Source organism: Anguilla rostrata, chromosome 2 (assembly GCF_018555375.3).
Source record: "Anguilla rostrata isolate EN2019 chromosome 2, ASM1855537v3, whole genome shotgun sequence".
In the NCBI taxonomy this organism is placed as follows: domain Eukaryota; kingdom Metazoa; phylum Chordata; class Actinopteri; order Anguilliformes; family Anguillidae; genus Anguilla; species Anguilla rostrata.
This window is the reverse complement of record NC_057934.1, coordinates 26,342,743-26,366,179: the sequence shown is the minus strand read 5'-3', so window position 1 is coordinate 26,366,179 and position 23,437 is coordinate 26,342,743. Positions and strand designations below refer to the sequence as shown.

At 39.4% G+C, this 23,437-nt stretch overlaps 1 protein-coding gene across 1 annotated transcript; it reads right to left on the bottom strand.

The window, feature by feature from the left end:
• Nucleotides 1-783: 783 nt before the first annotated feature.
• Nucleotides 784-2,736, bottom strand: LOC135242649 (general transcription factor II-I repeat domain-containing protein 2B-like). Its single transcript, XM_064313807.1, has one exon. The coding sequence runs from the start codon at nucleotides 2,500-2,502 to the stop codon at nucleotides 784-786; it is 1,719 nt and encodes a 572-aa protein (XP_064169877.1). The 5' UTR covers nucleotides 2,503-2,736.
• Between the last annotated feature and the right edge of the window lie 20,701 nt (nucleotides 2,737-23,437).

Genomic DNA, 23,437 nt, shown 5'->3' with positions numbered 1-23,437 from the left:
TGGTTTTTTTTAGTATTCTAGCAGCTGCATTCTGGATAACCTAGAGCAGGGGTGTCAAACTCAATTTGGCTCTGGGGCCGGATCCAGACTTTCTGTTCTCGGGTGGGCCGGATCAGTAAAAGAATGTCAACTCCAAATATTTAGCTTTGTTTTTCAGTACTATGCTTTATCATTCAGCCTACATTTGTAGCCTACCCTACATATTATAATCACGGATGACAAGGGATCTTTTCTAAGCACAACACATTTATTCACAAACAATGGAGAAAAAAAAATGATTTCATGTTAGGCGGTGAATGTGTTAACAACTGGTTTATTTTAACAGTTAAGTGAATGCAGTTTTACACCTGAACCAACTCACCACACTAAACAAACTCAAGTGGGAGCTATGAAAAAAATATTTTCGCCTTAATTGTCATACTGCTTTGAAATAAATAAAAAAAGAAATACAAAATAAAAGTTATAGCAGTGCATGGGCAATAAGATTAGACTACATCAGATTAAACTACTAGGCTGGGCCTACTGAAGCTGAGAATATACTGCACAATATTAATTGTCTTTAATATGAAACCAGATTAATCTTATTTTTAATGATCTGTATTCATGAGTGCAAACAAATTTCGTGTCATCACACTTTTTTTCTCTCTCACTGCACTCCTGCAGTCTACTTGCTGCTGCTGGCTCCTGAAACTTGGGATCTTTTTGCCTTCACAAGTGTATCGATATTAGGTGTCAAATCCTGAGTAGCAGCACATTTAACAATGTCATTCAAGTGTTTATTTGTTAACCTTTTTGTAAACCAGAGCGCTGCTTTGTTTTATTATTGTTCATTACGGAGAACACCTGTTCACAAAGATAAGTAGTCCCAAACATGGATAGAACCTTTGCAGCCATGGCTGTTAATTTGGGGTAACCTGGCACGAGATATTGATAAAACGTATCCAATCCCACGGACCCAAATTTATCCTTCATAGCGGAATCGCACTGCAAGTCAATAAGCTCGAGTTGAATGTCAGCTGGCATATCAGAAGGCTTCACTGTAAATGGCGAGCGAAAAAAGCCAAATTTGTTCTCAAGTTCACTGAATACCTGAAACCTCTGCTCAAACTCTCGCAGCAAATCTGTTATGTTGTCTTTATATTTTTCCAAATCATTATCGGGACGGTCCGGTGCCTCCGGACGCACAGCTGTGAGACAAGAGAAATGCGCGGTGTCACCGTTGGATAGCTGCGTCTCCCACAGTGACAGTTTCATCTTGAACGCACTTATGCTGTCGTAATATTGAGTGACAACTCTGTTACGGCCCTGCAATGTAGTGTTAAGTGTATTCAAGTGTTGTGTAATATCAACCATAAACGCAAGATCCTGCACCCATTCCTTGCATTTAAGTTCCTTTACTGGGCGTCCCTTCTTCTCCATGAACTGTCTAATTTCCCCTCGTAGCTCAAAGAAGCGCTTGAGTACTGCACCTCTGCTTAACCACCGCACGTCAGTGTGGTATGGTAGGCCAGCATGAATGACATTATCACTGAGAAATGTGTCAAACTGACGGTGATTTAGACCGCGCGCTCTGATGAAATTGACAGTTTTCACAACCACACTCATAACATGGTCCATTTGCAGTGTTTTGCAACATAACGCCTCCTGATGCAAAATACAGTGAAATGCCCAAAACTCTTGTCCTCCATTTGCGGTCTGTACTTTGTCACGGAATTTTGTGGCAACGCCTGCCTTTCTCCCGACCATTGATGGCGCACCGTCGGTAGCCAGGCTCACGGCACGGGACCAGTCCGCTCCCACCTTGTCCAGCGCTCCAACGAGAGCGCTGAAAATGTCATCTGCTGTTGTGGTGTCATTCATGGGCACCAATTCAAGCAGCTCCTCGGTGATGGTCAAAGTTTCATCAACACCTCTAACGAATATGGCCAGTTGAGCAATATCTGTGACATCGGTGCTCTCATCTATTGCAATTGAAAATGCGATAAATGACTTGATTTTCTCTTTCATTTGGCCTGTCAAGTCACTTGAGAGTTCTGTCACCCGATCTGCGACAGTGTTCCTCGTTAGACTAATATTGGCAAAGGCAGGTCGCTTTTCAGGGCACACGACTTCTGCAGCCTTCAGCATGCATGTTTTTACAAACTCCCCATCAGAAAATGGCTTGGATGCCTGCACCAGCTCGTTGGCAATAATGTAGCTGGCTCTTACAGCCCCATCAGCGATATCGCGGCTGCGCGTAAAAGTAGACTGCTGTTTCTTCAGACCAGCCACCAATTTGTTTATCTCGTCTTTCCTTATTTGTCCTTTCAAGTGGTCATACTTGTCTTTATGATGAGTCTCATAGTGGCGCCGAATATTAAACTCTTTGAACACTGCAACTTGCTGATTACATACCAAGCACACTGGTTTTGCATTCACTTCTGTGAATAAATAATTCTCAGTCCATTTTTCCTTGAAAACTCTGCACTCCGTGTCCACTTTTCTTTTTTTTGACAGTGCCATTTTGGGAAGGGTGTGTTGACCGATAACTTGTTTAGTAGTGGTGAATTGTGAAGCAAGATTGCCGGTTTATTTTTAGTACTAACTCGTGTCAATGCCGCATGCTGGACGTCTCTTTTACACATTTACTGCCCTCCCGCGGCCGGAGGGAGCATTTGGTTTGTATTTATTTTAAAAAATCATAACTTTTGATAGAAATGAGCTAGAGACTCGCTTCTTTTTTTTACATACTCAGAAATTTATGCCGGGCCGGATTAAATCATCCAACGGGCCGGGTCCGGCTCGCGGGCCGTATGTTTGACATGCCTGACCTAGAGTTTATCAATAGACTTCTTGGGCACTCAGTAGACTTCTAAAAGGTGCATTGCAGTAGTCCAAGTAGCTAGAGATAAAAGTATGTAAAAGTTTTTCAGCATCTTGGTGAGTTAAAAAGGGTCATACTTTGGCTATGTTTCTTAGGTGAAAAAAATGCAGTCTTAGTCACCTTGTCTATATGAGATTTAAATTTGAGGTCAGCATCCAAGATCAATCCCAGGTTTCTGACCGCAGATTTTCTCTGTTAAGCCAGGCTTCCCATCTTTGCTTGCAGCTTGACTCTTTTTGACTTAGGGCCCACTAGAAGTACCTCTGTCTTTTCTTCATTTAATTTCAAGAAATGTTTGTTCATCCATTTATTTATGTCAGCTAGACAGGCTGCAAGAACGCTCATGGCATTTGAGTTGTTTGGCTCAACGGAGACATACAGCTGCGTATCATCAGCATAACAATGGAAATTCACATGGCGAAGCTGGATGATCTTGCCTAAAGGAAGCATGTACAAGGAGAATAAAAGCGGTCCAAGAATTCTCCCCTGCGCTATGCCACAGTTTACATCTACAAGCTTAGAGACATTGTCACCAAGTTTCACGAAAAATTTTCTATCCGTTACATAAGTGTGGAACCATTTTAGCACATTACCAGAGAGACCGGACCCACTTCTCATGGTGAATTAAAATGCTATGGTCTATAGTATCGAAAGCAGCACTCAAATCAAGCAGGACAAGAACTGAAACATTGTTACTGTCAACACTTAGCCATAAATCATTCATTACTTTCACTAAAGCCATTTCTGTCAGGGTTTTCGGGGAAATGGACCCAAATGCAGTGGGAAAAACTCACAAAACTCCGAAGGGGTTCTGGCAGGCAGAATCACAAGAACACACGAGCGGAGATGCACACGTGCGGAAACACAGAGTCGGAAACACAAGGAACGAGCACCCGAGTCAGGGAAGCAGAGAACTTAAATAGACAGGGAAACTAATAAGACACAGGTGAACACAAAGAACAATCAAACCAAAGAGGGAGGGGATAACAAGTCACAAACAGAAACAGTGATTGAATAATTGAAAACAATAATACAATTAACACAGGGGAAACCAATGAGGGAACGAACAGAAATACAAAACTGAAAAACAGAAACAAAAAGACAGAACCATGACAGTTTCAGTGCTATAATTAGCGTGGAAACATGACTGGAAACTTTCAAGAATATTGTTTTGGACAAGATAGGAATTAATTTGTTTAAAAACTGCTTTTTCTATAATTTTTCTCACAAACGGCAGGTTTGATGTAGGTCTGTAATTGTTCAGAACGGAAGTATCCTGATTAGATTTCTTGAGTAGTGGTTTTACCAGAGCGGTCTTCAAAATATCTGGAAAAATACCCATCATTAACGATGAATTAACAATTTGTAGAGCATCTCGAGATAGGCAGTCAAATGCATCTTTAAATAATTTGGTCGGAATGGGATCTATAGAGCATGTGGATGGTTTCATTTTTGCGACAATATCCCGAAGCGTCATTTCACTTATCTCAGTGAAGGTACTCAGGCATACAGTGGGAGGATCAGTTGGAAGGTCCAGTGTAGGACTGGGACTCGCTATACCAGCACGGATTTTGGTAATCTTGTCTCTAAAAAAGGATGCACATTCTTCACAATTTTCGGAGGAGTCTTGGCTATTAATATGGACAGCGGCTGTGGGATTCAACAAAGTATCAATAGTTGAGAACAGTACTCTAGGATTATTGGTATTATTAGAGATGATCTTAGAGAAGTGGGTTTGTCTCTCTTTCCGCATAACTTTATTGTAAGCAGCAACACGCTCCGTAAAAATGTTGTGGTGGACCTGGAGTTTAGTTTTGCACCATAGTTGCTCAGCTTGGCGGCAGTTCCTTTTCAGCTGAGAAGTAGTACTGTTTTTCCACGGTATTATTTGGCTACGAGAGCGTTTTTTTATTTTCATTGGAGCTACAGAGTCTATGGCCTTTCTTAATTTTTCATTGAAATTGTTAGCGAGCTCATGAACCGACGAATTTGAAATGGACAGAGCTGAACAGCGTATCAGAGTAACGTGCAGTTACTGTGGCATCGATGTAACGCTTCTTTACGATACAATCTGAAACATTTTTGGCAGTGGTTTCCAGATTGACGTTAAAAAGAATGCAACAGTGATCCGAGACAATTATATCAAGAATGGAAGCAATATCGACATCTATACCCTTCGAGATAAATAGGTCTAAAATATGGCCACGGTTATGTGTGGGACTAGAGACATGCTGAACCAGATTTAGGTTGTTTAGGAGATTAATAAAATCAGCAGCCCTGGAATCAGTGACATTGTTTATGTGTAGGTTAAAATCGCCGGCTAAAAGAAAACTGTCGTAGCTAGTAAGAATAATAGACATAAAACCAGAGAACTCAAGCAAAAACCTGGGGCATTGTCTAGGAGGGCGATAGAGAGTAATAACAAGGGTGGGTGACTTTGATCTGAGTGATATAGCTAGATATTCAAAGCTTTGGAAGCTCCCAAAAGAGGCTGCTGTACAGTTAAAAATGTCAGAAAATATTTAGGCAATGCCACCACCCCTTTTCCCTTCCCTAACAGATTGTAGAAGGCTATAATTGGGGGGAGAGGCTTCAATGAGCACAGCTGAACCAGTTGACGACAGCCAGGTTTCTGTCATAAAAATAAAGTCTAGTTTATGCTCAGAGATAAAATCATTAATAAAAAACGCCTTATTTGTCAGCGACCTGATGTTCAGAAGAGCCATATTAAGCCTCTCATTTTAACACATGGAGTCGTCGGCATCGTATTGATGGTGATTAAATTACTCTTAATTGAACCCTTCAGAGCTTTTGCTATGGAAGACCTTTTACAAGAAACAGCAGTAGCAATCGGAAATGTAGTGAAAGGTAGAGGTTGTAACCCAAAAGATGGCAGTTGACCAATTGTGGCCAGGGGTGTGTCCAGACATGTCATTGTGGTTAGTCATTTGCGTGAGGCCGTGTGAACAGAGTAAAAAAGAGAAAAGTCTGAAGATACTTTTTCCTCGAAACAGCTGTTGAAGGGGAATAAACCAGTTTGGTTTATTTCGCGGGTGGTGGCAGGCCAACTCTGTCTCGGTGATCAGGTAAGGTGCGGGTTAGGATGAGCAGTGAAATCTGCCGGGAGGTCCACGTTTATCTACTACCTTAAACCACCAAGACCCAGTAGTTTCAGGCTCATCCAGCATTACAGCATCAATTTCAGCACCCACTGCGACCTAAGGCATATTACAGGCTGTCACATGCCATGACCACCCTGGTAGGGACAGACCTGGACACAGGGAGATGCAGGAATTCCAGATTACTCCGGGTTTTATTTATAAAGAGAGAGAGAGAGCACCCCACAAAAATAAACAAACGAAAAACCATCACCCATCACCCTCACAGGATCTGGGTAGAAATAAAAAACTAAAACAACAAAGACAAAATTAATTAAATCAGACACCTACTGTGGAAAGAAACATACTTTTAAATTCTGTACTGATTCATAACCCTATCCAAGTGTGTGTGCCTACTTAACCAGGCGTGGTCCACTAATTGCCCTGAATTCCTCTCGTAAACTGTGCCCTGCCACACAGGCACATTGAGAAAAGCACTAAAATGTGCAAAACCAGCAAAATACAAAATGGTGAAAGTAGTCAAAGTGACAATCTCGAAGATTTCAGTTTCGTTCTCTATGGCGGTGCCAATGGCGAGAAGCGGTAATTGCAGGTGTGTTTTTGGACCTCACTTCCCATAGATCCAACCGGATCCAACCAGTGACGCCTGTGTGACGTCAGTCAGTTGGCACGCCAACTATAACACTTACTATTTACTGAATAAAAAACGGTTGTTATAAAAGTAACGTTATGTACATACTCATTCGTTGTCTAACATTAGGCTAACTCAAGATGTCTTTACACTGCCGAGTCGGGTTAAAATGCCGTAGCAAACCTGCAACGTTGCAACAACGTAGCATTCGAGAGACGGTTTGCGAGATCGGTACCGGTCGGTAGCGTTAGCGTTTTTTCTAATTGTTAGCCGACATTAGATTGTGTTAATTATATTAGCTAGCTAGCTAACGCAACGTTACCGGATATGAGAGATGGATACTGTGTGCAATGTTGTCTAATGTTGTCTTTCTTAACATGGTCCGGTAGCTAGCGTTAACTGTGCAAATAGCTATGTAATTTAGTAAAGTGAATGTAATACGAAATCTACATCAACAAATAATATGATCTCTCATGTAACACAAAAACTTTTTAGGGTTCCATAACTCCCCCAACCCCCCTTTCTCTGTTATTGTAACGCATGCAGACACCGTAAAAAACAGTACACCGCTCACACACAAGTGAGTTGATGAGCGAGCCTGTTGCGTTAGTTCCACCTACCCTCTCTGGCGGACCAACCACTGATGGGTGATGAAAAACGCGTCACTAACTGTGCGCCGCTTGTGATTTTTTCCCGGGAATGTCGCCACAGACACCAAGTTTTTTAATCATGAATTATGATAATAATAATAGTATAAATTAATATAAAAATAGGCTCAATCACCATTGTGTTACCCAATGCAGCAATAGATAGTGACTTAAAAGACATTTATTTTAATGAAAATCTTCGAGATTATTACTTTAAAGAAAAACAAAGTGCAATATTTAAAAGAAGTCCTTTCTTCATTAATAACAAATTCCGTTCGCTTCTCTCTTCCCTTGCTCACGCTATGTTGATTTAGCTTTTACATATGTTCTGTCTCTCTCCTTTTACTTTTCAATTCCACAGGGAATGCACAGCTGTGTGTGAGCACGGACCGCACACAAATCGATTGCATTTCCTGCAGTTGTCTTTAGCCTTATTCCGACTGCATTTGCCGACCTGGCACTGCATTTTCTCCCCAGGATTGATGGGTGTGCGTGCTAATGCTGTGACCGTGGCTGCTTTGGCAGCTGCTGCTTCTGTCTTCGACTTCATATAATTTTCAAGCAGGTTGCATGCCAGGTCCATGATGAAGTCATTCATCAGTAATTGCTTCCTTGGGTCCCATTCGCTTGCGTGATTTTGCATCCTGTAGTCTATTCAGAGTTTATAAATGGAATGGTAAATGGACTGCATTTATATAGCGCTTTTATCCAAAGCGCTTTAAAATTGATGCCTCTCATTCGCCAGAGCAGTTAGGGGTTAGGGGTTAGGTGTCTTGCTCAAGGACACCTCGACATGCCCAGGGCGGGATTTGAACCGGCAACCCTTCGACTGCCAGTTTATCCAAAGTCACTGCTTGAAAGTGTGTCGGAGGTGTCATCTCCACGGAGTTACAAACCAATCATGTCTATGACTACAATGCCCACAATTATTGATCCCAATACATAAGCCTATAACCAAAGTAAATTATCGTCATCAAATGATTGCAGTGAATTACTTTAGTGTGATTATATGTGAGAAATTAGTTTCATTATTTGCGCTTGACCGAACAATTTGTATCAATTGTGTCCCATTCACACCTGGTTAACACCTGATGCCGTCGGCTCTGGCCATTCTAGTGTTAAGTAGTGCGTCTGGTCAGTTAGACATTGTCTTTACCATCAGAGCAAATTTGGTAAGTTTTGGTGAGCTTTAATTCTAAAGTCACTGATGCTACAGAACCAGAACATTTAATAAGCTAATGGCATTGGAGCATTGATAGATAAACCACTTATTACCTCTTTAATGTTTTAAGAATATTAAATTGTGCTCCACCATTTACTTTTGAAAGGACTGTTCCTGCCCAAAAATGGAGCCCAATGATCAAGTAGTGAGGTCACTGCAGAGTCACAAGATGCAGGGGACAGACAGAGAGTCAGTCCCACAGTCTGGAAGCCAGAGACCAAAAATATTCTATGTATTGTTACATGTGAGTGTTTGTTTTGCAAATCCAATACATGTAAAAGATCTACATGTAACACAATACATGTAAGAACTACTTAAGAACTCTAAGATATGCAAATAGTACATAACGGACTACAAAATGTAAACTGCATATGCAACAGCTATTCTTAAAAATACACATTACTCTGCAGGTTTCAAACATTTTTGCAAAATTAGTATACATTGTACATTTACAGTATATACAATATTTGTTGCTGATTTTCTTTCCAACATGTAAACTTGTTTGGCCTTGCCATTAACTGCAGTCCCATGTATGTTTTTATGTGGTTGTACTGTATTATCTGATGAAAAACACGTTTTCAACATAAATAAATTCCAAGTTATTCACACATGCAAAGCACTGTCTATACTGTAAGTCGTTACTTCAAATCTAGGCCTGCCATCAAAGGTCAAAATTGTGCCAAGTTACATGAAACAATATTGGCTATCTTAGCTCACACAAATTAAACAAGCTGTATTCCAAAACAATGCGAGTATGCGACCCAATATTTCACTCAGTCTGTTGCGTCGTTTGCACAGTAGCTAACGTTATACTCGATCAAAATGCCAAAAGTGGAACTCTCTAACGTGTGGGTGGATTTTATTTGTAATTCAGAAAAATAAATGAGTTTCCTGAAAAGATGCAAAAGCAATACCTTAAATGTTTTATTTTTAGTTACCCAAGGCAGTGTAATAAATGTTGCTCTTTCTACATCTCATTCAAAAGTGCCACAGGCAGACACGCTACCCAGTGAGCTACTAGTGAATGAGATGTAGAAAGAGCAACGTTTTGCTCTTTTAAACTAGTGCGCTTGTATTTCATTTTGCGTGTGCATCCGATGTTTTTATTGGTTGTTGTGCTTAAATGCCCAATGGGGAGATATTATTTGTGGGCTTGGATTTTTTGATGATATAATCCCAGATCTGGCTCTCGCAAAAACTTGCCACCTAATCATCCCCTGATTTAATTGGCTAAAAAATGTTCTCTCCCTCCAGTGGAGCTGCTCAGTGGCCAACAATAGAGGATTGTGGTTGTACTGGGCAGCTCCCAGGTGTGAATGTGTATGAGTGTGAAGCAGGGCGTTCCTGCAAAAGAGCATCCATGCTCAGCGAACTTACCCTGGGTAATAATCAGCCAGGAAAAAGAAGAAAAAGAAAATGCAAAATCGTCTAAGTTTGGGGCTTTATTGTGTGGACGCGTGAAGGTGTAACTTGGCAAGATAGCATACCTGCCATCACAGTTTTGCAGAACCTCAATCAGTAAGGTTTGAATCAGTGGCGTCGCTCCGGATGTTTCTTCGTCCAGTCCCGGACCTTTTGACATGCACAAAAAAATACATATATATATTTTTTGACACCTGAAAAAAAAGAGATACAGCACCAAATATCATTCCATTTAATGGAGCCCTAATGTAAACAAATCACCCCCTTCAAATCAAGCAGTAAGTAACCTAACCGACTAGTAGGTGTAGTAGGTTGCAATCAGACGATTCGATGGCCAGCACTGGTACAGTAAAGTTCAGTCACAGAGTTCTGAGTGACAGACTGACAGTTCCACTTGTCTGACAAACATACGCAGACTACGCACAATGCAGAGTTCTGTAGACGAGTCCAAATATTTCTCGTTCATTAACGTTAGTGTCAGTGAACTGTCTGAAACGATGGATATCCGCGGATTTTTAAAGAAAATATCGAGGCAGGTTGTTGAGGAGGAGATTCAGGAGAATAATGATGTGATTGAGAATGTAACTAACGTTACAGCGGATGCTGAGATCCAGTCAGCAGCTCAGCCAGATAGTGCAGAGCAGCTAGCTTCAGGTTTGTGCAGGGCAGCACAGGGTTGATGATACTGGCTATACATGCAGCTGTGATTAATTAAAATTAGGCTATTAGCGAGCTAAAATCAGTTTTAGAAGTGTAACGTCAGCAAAATAATTATTCACGATGCCAGCTCAGTAACGTTAGTACGGCTAACGTTAGTTAACAACGTTAGCTGGCTAGCTAACGTAACTGGCTGGCTACGCCAGCTAACATCGCTATGTATTCTTTTTAGCTTGCCTGCCCAGTGCCTTGCCAGTTTACATGCTAGTATGAAAGATTTTTAAAAAGCCATTACATATCATCACTCACAGCTGCATAGGATAAGCAGCTAGGTAGTTAGCTAACTATTTATAGCTAGTATTTTGTTTATTAATTTAGTTACAGTATATCTTATACATATTCTGGTAATCAAGTGTGTTTGTATAGCCAGTTATATTGAATCACATAGCTGTTTACTCTGTTAGTCTGTTTCTCTACTAGCTGTCATACATACATACATATTACATTCATTCAACATTATATCCCTATACTAGCCAGATTAGTATAGTCACTATTATTTTTTGTAATCTACAGTAATGTTTGTATGTGTAATAATATAATAAATGGCCCCAAAAAAGTTTGCGGGCACCAAACTAAAACTCCCCTTGGGGCTAAGCCCCCATATACATATCCTTTGCATTTTTTGGCCATGGTTCCAATGTACCCAGTGTGTCATTGGCACACGCCCACTTTTTTGTGCCAGGTACTGAAAGTACAGACATACAATGTCCTGAAGACAGATCATGTCCTGAGTGTAAAATGAAAACTATTTTGCTCCTCTGTGCTGTGTGAAACTTCATATTTTGTCATTTGGTAATTTGTGTAATATTCCCCTGCCATTCTTCTTTTCAAAGCATTAGTTGGACAGCAAACAATCTTCCTGTTTAACCAAAATGGTCACATTCAACTAAGTCCTTGGATTGACAAGAAAAAATTTGTGCCTGGGAGGTTTTGGAAAATTTTCCATAGATTTTATTGTATCCTCTATAGATATGTTGTTTGCTTTGGGATTAAAATAGAGAGAGTAAATGTAGCCCAACAATGACATTAGGTGGCTACAGTCCTTACATAATCTTTCATGTGAAACACTGAATCTGATGTGAGAGCACTTGGCACACATTTGTGTGAGGAATTCTGCAACATTATGCTGCTGATAAAGTTACACATTTCTTCTGTGCTCAAAGAAACTGCAAAACGTAGTTCATCATACTTAGTGGCAATGGTCTTGAGAAGTGTTTAATCACTGTTTTTTAGACAGTGCTTCAATGGCTGGCAATGAAGAAAACACTGTACTGTGGCATTGGCATAGTTTGAGGACAAATTGGAATTGAGCAAACCTCTGATCGTGTAATCACTATTGGGGTGTTTTGCAAAGTGGATGGAATTTGCTGGTCTTGGACAGAAGTATTAGCCTGATGCAAAAAAATGCATGTGGTCTTTCACTTTGTGCACTTTGTATTTTGTGCTTAAGTTCAGGCTAATTCTCTCAGGGCACTGTTGAGCACTTAGTCTGCTATGCTCTGCAACATCAGCTGGAAGTGCTGTAATGGAGGCAGGGTCAAAGTTAATTAGGTGAAGTCTACTAAAAGAACTTACCCTGGATACAGCAACAAAACTTTGGGCCTTGGAGAAAATGGAGCTACCAAAGTCTATCATGATTGTGCTGAATCTCATGCCTTGGCATTACTCAGTAGTGCATGCATGGGCACCAATAACAGGAAACTGTTCTCAAACAATGTATGCTCTGAATTTCTTTCAAATGTGTGTGTCTCTCCATTGTTGAATGCAATAGTTATTAATTTCCCAATGTGAGGATTTTCGAAGTACAGTGGTTTAGGGTGTAATTTGGTGCTGTTGCCACAAGAGATCTTCCTGTCAGGTGCAAATTTAATCCCTTAGCACACATGCCAAATCTGGCCAATCCTTGCCCATTTAAAGGGTACCCTATTTAAAGCTTTATAACTCCAGATGTGAACACCACAAAGACTTGAACATGGCTTAAATGAAGCAAGACATTTGTACAATTTACAATACTAATGCAGATTTGTTTATATTCATAATTTTGGAAGAAATAAAGTGCCGCAAATGCAATTGTCTAGAGAGAAAATCAAAAATGAATTTGCACGTTTTTAGTTTGCAATGAAATATTGAGAGATGGCATATACAGTGAGCACCATAATTCATTGGACAGTGACACATTTTTGGCTATTTTGCTGTACTCTAGCACTTTGAGTTTTAAAGGATACAATGGATGAAGTGCAGACTGTCAGCTGTAATTTGAGGGTATTGTCATCCATATCGGATGTACCATTTAGAAATGACAGCACCTTTTGTACATGGTCTCCCCATTTTAAGGTACTACAAGTATTTGTTGAATTGGCTTCAGAGATGTGTTTCATTAAGCAGGTGTATTCATTTGTGTCGTTAGTGAATGCAGAAGAGAGCTGTTAATGTCTAGTCTTGATTCTAGACTTTGCAATTGCCTTTGGAGATTGTTGTTGGGGTGTGACAACATGAGGAAGACAACAGTGTCGATGCAAATTAAGCTGGCTGTCACAAGGCTCAGAAATGAAAATCAATCAATCAGGAACATTGCAAAAACCCTGGGCATGCCCAAATCAACAGTCTGGTTCACCATTAACAAGAAAAAATCAACTGGTGAACTCAATTATGTCAAAAGACCCGGTAGACCAAGGAAGACCACTGTAGTGGATGACCGGAGAATACTCTCTATGGTGAAGAAAACCCCCTGACAACAGCCCAACAGATCAAAAACATTCTCCTGGATGCAGGTGTAGATGTGTTAACATGTGCCAGAGTGATGGGAAGAGGAAAGTGTGGAGAAAAAAAGGAAATGCCCATGATCCAAAGCATACCACCTCATCCGTGAAACATGGTGGAGGGAGTGTTATGGCTTGGGCCTGTATGGCTGCCAGTGGAATGGGCTCACTTGTCTTCATCGATGATGTGACTGCAGACAGAAGTAGAAAAATGAATTCTGAAGTCTACAGAAATATTTTATCTACTCAGATAAAACCAAATACCTCCAAACTCATTGGACGGCACTTCATCATGCAACAAGACAATGACCCAAAACATACTGCTAGAGCAACGAAGGGGTTTTTGACGGCCACAAAGTGGAAAATCCTTGACTGGCCGAGTCAATCACCGGATCTGAATCCAATTGAACATGCATTTTATATGCTGAAGAGGAGACTGAAGGCAAAAAGTCCCCGAAACAAGCAAGAACTGAAGATGGCTGCAGTACAGGCCTGGCAGAGCATCACCAGGGAAGATACCCAGGGTCTGGTGATGTCTATGTGTCGCAGACTATAAGCTGTGATTGCATGCAAAGGATATGCGACCAAATATTAAAAATGATTACTTTATCTACATTATGTTAAACTGTCCAATATTTTTTGATGCCCGAAAATGGGGGGACTATGGTCAAAAGGTTCTATCATTTCTAAATGGTTTATCCGATATGTATTAAAAAAATACCCTCAAATTAAATCTGACAGTCTGCACTTCAACCTCATTGTCATTGTATCCTTTCAAACTGAAAAGTGTTGGGGTACAGATCCAAAATAACAAAAAATGTGTCACTGTCCAATGAAGTATGGTGCTCACTGTATGTGTGTATTTATGTATTGTGGCGCCCCAAACTACATTCGGCGCTCCACGGACACGCGGACAAGCCGACACCACTGGTTATTAGGGGAAGTAATTAATCACAGGTATTTCCCACGTGAAATGCTGGCTTGTTTCCGCGTGGCAGAAGAACACATGGGAGGAATGCAGCACACATAACCTGGAACCGGTTAAACCCTAAGGGCCCAACCCCTCTCATAAGGGGAGGAGTGCAGGTGAGAGGGAGAGGACAGCTGGCGAGGAAAGCCGCAGAGTGAAGGGAGAAAGACGGCGACTTCACCGCAGCACAAACCTTGTTTTTTTTAAACTATTGAATCCACACGTTATAAAACGTGTTTTTCACTTCCCTCTGAGACTACGGGCGCTGTGAGTCCCGTATCAGTTTCATGTGCCTCATCGTTTCTGCGGGATAATTTCTTGGTTCATTTTCTTATTGTGTCGCCCTCACACTGCCTTCTGCCTGTATGTCTACTTCCACCTAGTGGTAGTTATGGTCAACTTCACCGCAGCCACATTGGTCTTTGAGAAGGCAGCAGTGTCACTAAAAAAAAGAAATAAGGGTCTGTGAAAGCAGTTTAAACGTCTATAATGTGAAATAAAATAAGTTGGTCCTAAGCGATTGATCCACACCAACGTAACTACTTGCAAGCCGATCAGTCAAAGAGGCATACACATGGTTTTGCATATAAATACAAATCCCAATCAGTGTCTGCCTCTAAACATTTCTCTCAGGCACTTCTGAAAACCAAAGTTTCTGAGGGCCTAGTTTACCCAATATGTCAGAGATGGGTGGGGTTAATTAGCATATATTTCGCGTATTTGTTAAATCCTGCCAAGTGTAAAGTCCAAAATTTAGCATTTTAATTATATATTTATTTCTCAACCTGAGATTTAAGATATAAGATAAATAGGTAATGGAGTGTTAAATATTTGTGTCATAAATTCAGAAATGGCATTTAATTTAAATATATAATGGTTTACAAAATATTTATTTAATTTTTAAATATTTAATAACTTTTCTCTGATTTAGATATAAGTTATATATTTAGTAGGTCATTATATATTTATTTAGAATCAGAGATTTAACATATACGTTATATATTTAAAAACATCATTTATTTCAATAGATGCTTAAATTAAATGTGATAAAAATAGTTATCCATTTATTTACACAAGGGATAAATATATCTTAAAATAAATAAATAATTTATCAGATTTAATTTATAAATCGAAGGCAGGAAGTGTTGCTTTTAATTATTTAGTTTAAATATTAAATCTGTGATCATAATTAAATATATAACAACTTACTAAATATATGACTTATATCTAAATGTAAGACACATAAGGTAAGGTAAAGTCATCTTTATTATCCCTGAGGGGCAATTTGTTGCACAGCCAGTTGTAAATACAATCATCATCAATAATCAACACACACCAATTCACACAAAAAACATAGAATTACATAATGTTATTCAAAATCCCATAGCAGCAGGGACAAATGAGTTCTTAAATCTATTGGTCCTGCATCTTTGCAGATTATATCTGCGACCAGATGGAAGCAACCTGAACTCACTGAACAAGGGGTGACTAGGGTCAGCAAGGATTGACCAGGCCTTCTTTGTGGCTCTGATTTTGTGCAGTTGGGAGAGGTTATTTAGATTAGTGCCTGCAATTTTGCTGCACATTCTGACAATTCCTTCTAACCTGTTTCTGTGTTTCAAGGTAAGTGACCCAAACCAGCAAATAAAAGAGACGGTAAGAACAGACTCAATAAAACAAGAATAAAACATTCTCATAAAAGTGGAGTCAACATTAAAACTTCTGAGCTTCCGATAAAAGTACATACGGTGAGGGGCCTTTGCACAAACAACATCAGTAGTTGGTTCAAAGGTTAACTTATCATCAAATATTGTACCCAGATACTTCAACAACTTCAACAGCCTGTCCATAAATAACAGCAGGCTTCTTCCTAAAGTCAATTATCATTTCCTTTGTTTTAGACACATTTATGTCCAAGAAGGAGCGTTTGCACCAGTCACTAAATTCATCCTCCACTGGACCATGGTTAGTTTCATCATTACTGAGCAGGGACACAATGACGGAATCATCCACGAACTTGATGATATGTCTGCCCTCATAATGATACTGACACTCTTTTGTATACCAAACAAAAAAAAGTGGTGAGAGGACACACCCCTGGGAGGAACCGGTGGAGGATAAAAGGGCATCAGATAAAACACCATTGACTTTCACCTTTTGAGACCAGCCAACATATTGTTGTTGGTCACTGTTGTGGATGCTGGTAAGTTCATCTGCTAAAAATCGCCTCTTTTATAATCTTCTCAAAGATTTTCATGACGAGAGAAGTAAATGCCACAGGCGTCTAGTCATTGAGTGATTTGGGGGCTTTAATCTTGGGCACAGGTACAATCACTGAATCCTTCCAGAGACAAGTAACCCTATGGAGTTGTGACTTCATGAAGATGAAGAAAAATATGTCAGACAACGGTTCTGGGCTGCGTTTCCCAGAGCCTCCTTAGCGCTACGTGCGTCGTAAGGTATACCTTAAGGTCTTCCTTTAGGTGTCGAGATGTTTCCCAGCGTCTCCTCAGCTAAGGTATACCTTCTGAAAGGTATACCTTTAAAAGGGTGGTCTGAGGCACTCGTAAGCTGTCCCTTAGCGATGCGCTCCGCTCACCCTGTCGCAGTTTTAGCCTTATTATGCCAACATTTTGCTTTTCAAATCGACAGTTGTACTACAGTGTGCATCTAGTAGGCCTAGCACATCTGCATGCGAAAATGACATAGATAGTTTAATATTAACTTTACGAAAATGAATTATCCAATCAACGTTTCTGTGCATAGCACGTCATGACAATGTTGTCGTTTCACCTGTCTACTCCCATCATGATGGTAATTAAGTATAGGGCCTATCCATAATAATACTAATCCAATTTGTAAAAAAGTTTTTTTAATTCAAAAGTTGTTGAGCTAACTGAGGATATGGCTTTTCTGACTGCATACCCTGTAGAAATTAGTTTGTTTGTGTGTGAGTCAATGATCACACTGACTTGAAACAAACTGCCGGTTTATTAAGAATATAAATCCCGTGTGAGCAAAGCCGACGTTCAGTGAGTCTACCATAGACATTACCACATATATATATATATATGTCTATGGAGTCTACTTGCATGACCGAACTAGAGGGAACTAGAGCACATTGATTGGCCTAGCCATAAACACACATACAGGTACGGTGGCTCATAATGAACAAACATAGCCAAATGATCTACATCCCCTTCCTTTAGCTCGCACCTCCTATATAAAACAAAATAGCACTGGGTATATATCAACATTACAGAACATTTCTTTCTTACCATGTTGTTTTATGATTTTCAGTAAACAACCCAATAATGATATTCTTGGTTAAACTTAAGATTATCCAACAGAAAATCAAGGTGGATGAACATATCACTTTAACAGATAGGCCTATTCATAAGGCATACCCGGTATAGAATGAATCATGATCAATTTCCACAGATTCGCTTTTGCCTTTCATCTATGATCATTTTTGAACTGCAGAGAAAAGTCAGTGGGAATCAGTGGATATGCTGCTACGGTTGCCTATATATTGTGTGACAAAAGCTAATTAACATTGGACCTTTGTTTCAATAAGAACAAAATAATTCACCCATATGTAGCCTATATCCTTTTTCCTTGGCTTCCAAGAAGTCCCAGACTATGGCTTATATGTCCCGATTGATGCTCTTTATTTTATCTTTTCTGGCCTATATGTACGTATTTATTGAAACTATCACAAGGTCTCGTCTTGACTCTTAAAGAGATTAGCAGATGATCTTTAGTTGGCATAGCTTCCTCTTCTGCAATATTAGATTAATGTAAAATGATTATGACAACACTTGTTATATTAAAATGTCATTCATAAGCCTTTACAAGTGAGACAATCGATTCGCTTGGCATCGATTGATAAACTTTTCAGCACAACAGTGAAGGCCAGCTCCAACTTACGGCATACCTTTGGAAGTGTCCTTTAAGGCAACTGTTAAGGTATGCAGCCCTGGTCTGTTTTGTCATTAGCAAGGTAGCGAATGTTAAGCACAGTCAAAATCCCGAAAGCAGAACTCTCTAAAGTGTGAGTGTATTTTATTTGTATTTTTAGAAATATGAGTTTCCCACAAAGATTATGCAGATGCAAAAGCAATAGTTGAAATGTTTTATTTTTAGTTACCCAGCAAAGCAGTGATGAGAGAGAGGTTTTCATGAGTCTGAGGGGGGATTCGTACCTCACATGTCACTCATCCAAAAGTGTCACAGGTAGACGCATTACCTGGTGAGCTACAAGCGAAAGAGACTTAAGAACAGTAAAGTTTTTCTCTTTTAAATGAGTGCACTTGTATATATGTCATTTTGCGTGTGCATCCAATGTTTTTATTGGTTGATGTGCCTAAATGTCCAATGGGGAGACATTATTTGTGGGGCTGGAGCATTTGTGATGATGTAATCAGGCAGGGGAAAAAAGAAGGAAAAAAACGCAAAATACCCTAAGTTTGGGGCTTTACTATGTGGACGTGTGAAGTTGTTTGTGAATTCTGTCTGTTGAAATGGGGTCAGAAGGTACAAAAATTAACGTTTTTAAGGGCTGACATTGTGTGGTCATTGTGGTTATTTTTGTAGGGAACTCTGAAAAGAGCCAAACTCTCAGTTCTGTATAGGTATGAGGCATGCTGCCCCGCCAAGGCATAACCTGCCATCCAAATTAAGAGGTTTAGTCTGTGCGTCTTTTAAATGAAGACACAAGATCGAGAAACACAGGCAGACACAAAGTCATAAACACAAAGAACCAGCACCAGGGAGACAAAGGACTTAAATAGACTCAAAACCAACAAGACACAGGAGGGCACAATTAACAATCAAACCAGGACAGGGTGGGAACAACGAGACACATGCAGAAACAATAATAAAATAATTGAAAGCAATAATACAATTAACCAACAGGGGAACGAGCAGGACACAAAACAGAAGTGCCGCCATCTGACGGCCCAACAAGGAAAAACAGAGACAGAAACACAGAACCATGACACACAATGCATTATATCTATAGCCTGCAACACTACAGTTCAGTTATGTGATACTCAATGGGCCTGTTCAATTGAAAAGCTGCTTCTCACATGAGAGTAAAAGTAGATTGCTGGTTAATTTGATGACTGCTGTACGAACTGTCCTATCTACTTGAATCTCAAATGGTGTGCACATAGAACCGTCATCTTACACAATGGCTCAATTCAGACTGCTAATGGAGTGCCACAAGGACAGGATCCACCAATTTTACAAAATGTCAAAGGGCCTCCGAACATTTCTTCACTCTGGACTTAAGAAGGGGTATAATGACATTGCACAAGCCCCCTCCCACACTATGATGGGGGTGGGGGACAGAAGTGACAATTTCATTACATCCATGTAATAGGATTTTGGAGAATTCTGGGGCACAGAAAGCCAGGCAATGTTAATGAGATTCCCCAGATGCATTCAAGCCAGAGGAGTCCACACAATTCTAAACGCCATGTCACCTTTCACCACATGGTATGGATGCCAGAGAGTGGCAACTCTCATACAAAGGCATTGAATGAGGGCCATCGAAGGAGGACACCTAACTGACAATGAATCTGCGTATATCTGCGCACCATGAAGCAGAAAGCTTGCCTATCATTTTTTCATCCATTGCTTCAGCTTGCCGGAGAAAGCAGAGACAGGATGAGAGCTCCTGCCGGGGCTTGGTATGTTGGGCCTGTTGTGTCCGTCTGTTCTGAGCACACTTGTACAGCATGTACTGCCCGGTACAATTCACCAGGCTGGGAGGTGACTGTAGAGGGGACCACAACTGTGCTTGTGATTTTACGGAATTCTAATTAGTGGAACAAGGAGATGTATACTTTATAGTGATGCCGGTTTTATACAAAGACATTAGTTCTGGATAAATTAAGTTCCGGATCTATCAGAAAATAGGCTTTCGTACACACGACAGTGTCAGAGACCTATAATCATATAATAAAAAATGAAAAAATAAAATAAAATAAAAAAAAGTTAATCATTTCATTTATATCAGGAACACAATAATGCCCTAACTGCATTTAAGCCAAAAACAAATTACCAAACAATAATGGATGCTAAGATACATGTTGCTGAAATACAGTATAGTTATCATAAAATATGGCCACTTCCAGTCCTTGATTCTGTTTAATTGGGAGCTCAAAATTGAGCTCAATTGAATTAATGCCCAACAGCCCCGCCATTTTCCTGTGTTTTAAGGCAGATATATCACCTGTGCAGAGATCAAAGCACTTGTGCCAGTTTCAGATTAATAGCCTGCCCCACGCCAAAACAATACTGATAAAAATTAATGGAGCAATATGGTTGTGCATGCATTTTCAATAACAAACTAGTTTGAAAGGCAAAACAAATCATTTGTTGTTAATGAGCATTACCCATTCAGGACAAAAATACATTGAGGAATAAATCATTTGCTCATTTTAAAATTATTGGTGTCCCTACTCTTTTAAAATATTTAGTGGGTATGTTGAATCAAAGAATCTATTTGTCTCAGTCATTGTACAGTGGCCTTTTTAATATATCTGTCTAAATAATATTGGATGATGTGTATCATGTCTCCCAGTTCATCAATGTTTAATCTATTCCATATAAAAATGTGTAGCTTATCATTTTTTTTCCGAATTTTAATGCGCTGGGAGATGTATGGTTTAGAGATGATTATTTCAAAGCTCATAATTCAATGATAATTTTATTTAAGAAAACTATTTTACACCTTTGTGGGAACCCCCTTGTGGCCAGGATGCCGGTGTCCTAAGATTGCTGAACTCAGACATTTAGTGCTCCTACAACCAAACTATGAGTGGAAACAACAAACATTGGAATAGTTGTTGTGTATTGTCTACTAATAAAGCTAAAACACAAATACATTCCAAGTGCCACCATTGTCGCATAGCTCATCCATTTAACAAGCACCCTCTCCCTGCAATCTCATCTGCAACTACACCTCCCAAGCATGACACACCAGAAAATAGTGTCTATCTGGGAATTACACCACCAAATTTTGTATTCCGGCATAGCATCAAGATGAAGAATGCTGATCATTGAATAGTTAAATGAACAAGAGGAGTTTTTGTGGAATTTTTATGCCATGTCATTCTACTTTTCAATATCTGTCAATAAATATGGAGTAAATATACAATATTACCATTGGTTTGACACATAAACATGTCCTTTTCAGGATTCAGTAGTTATTTATTGTCTTGAACCATCCGTTTGAGAAATAAGCATTCAAGTAGAAAGTAGGGATAGGTATTTACGATGGCCATGTGCAAAACTCTATTCGCTATTTATGCCAGTGTAACTCATTTCAGTCCATTCTGATTTGATTGATAACTCAGAAGAGGAGAAAGCATGAAATCTACCTAAGATATATATAACCATGTATACATTACTGCTTGTTACTGCTTGTTTTTTCAATTATTTACCATGTGTCATATTTTTGATGTGGCTATATTCACATTGGCCCCGCGACAGATTGGCAACAGAGTGTATTCCTGCCTCTCACCCTGTACACACTGGGATAGGCTCCAGCACCCCCCGCGACCCTGACCAGGTTAACCTCTTTGTGCACATGCCAAATCTGGCCAATCCTTGCCCATTTAGGTGGTACCCTATTTAAAGCCTTATAACTTCAGATGTGAGCATCATAGAGACTTGAAAAATAGCTTAAATGAAGCAAGACATTTGTACCATTTACAATACTAGATAGATTGTATTCATAATTTGGGAAGAAATAAAGTGCCACAAATGCAATAGTATTGGCAAAAAAGCAAAAAAAAATATTAAAAACTTTTTTAGTTTGCAATGAAATACCGAAAGATTGCAAATATACAACAGGTTAAACTATACGTGTTCTGGGTCAAAAACCACAAGTGCATCAAATCTAAGGGTGGATACACAGAACTACTAAATATCTATGAATCAAAAAGTAAGCAACGTACCCAGTGTCTTCAAATTTATCCAAAATGTCTAAATTATGTATTGCTGTAAATCACAACATAATCATGCATTTCACTACAAATCAATTGTTTTGAATAAAGTAACTCACCGTTGCACCATTTTCAAGTGGGAATTACAAGCTTTCCATCAGTACAGTGGTCTAAAATATATAGGTGTCCTGAAACATATCATATCATAAACATAAAATGCTTTTTGTCCATTATAAAGCATATACTGTACATGTGCCCCTTATGAAGGTTTAAGGTGAAGCATCAGATTAAAACAAATAATGCAAAACATTATCATACTATGTGGTACAGTACCTAAATGTGTAATCATTAACTATTGTATGTTTTTCTGTACTCTAGAGTATGTGATGTTTTCTTGTATGGGGATGGGACGACATTAAAACAATATTCAACCGTCCACCACGTTTTGGCAACGTTGCAGTTCATTTCACATCTGGTGCATTAAACACAAACACTACTTAGCAAACCAACGAATGCTTACATTACAGTGTGAAATATGCTCATTATAAAATACCACTGACCTATTTAAAGACACCCCATTTAAAAAATAACGTATATAACCAAAATATTTTCAGCAGTAACACTTATATTTGGAGGATGAAATCTTATCAGTGTTCAGTAGATAGAGACAGAAACAGAATCAATGGCGTCGTTCCGCAGTTCTAACTTCAGTTCTAAAACAGTATATTACCTAGGTCTATCAGCAAACATGTGCCTTAGCCTTGCTCAGAACTTCTCAAGAATAATAATATTTTCCAAGAAACGACGAAAGTCATTTATAAAATTTCACCAGGTGCAGTGTCTTTTACTGCTACCACAGACTGAATGCATAATGCAGCTATAATGAGACAAAACGTTCGGTACACTGAGCTATAAAACGCTATTCCAAAAATAAAATTAATCATATTATACATCATTAGAAAGCTTATTCTGTCGCCTATTGGATCAATTAATTGTTGATAAAGCCAGATTGTACTACAAAGGAAGACAACACCGTAAACAACATGTGTGGTATTACCCACAGCTATTTTGTAAGGTACCCATGTGTCACAAATGAGCATATATTTCACAAATGGATTGTCTAAGATAA

What these genes read in the sequence shown, in the direction of transcription:
- LOC135242649 (XM_064313807.1), bottom strand. Translation starts at nt 2,502, where the DNA reads ATGGCACTGTCAAAAAAAAGAAAAGTGGACACGGAGTGCAGAGTTTTC.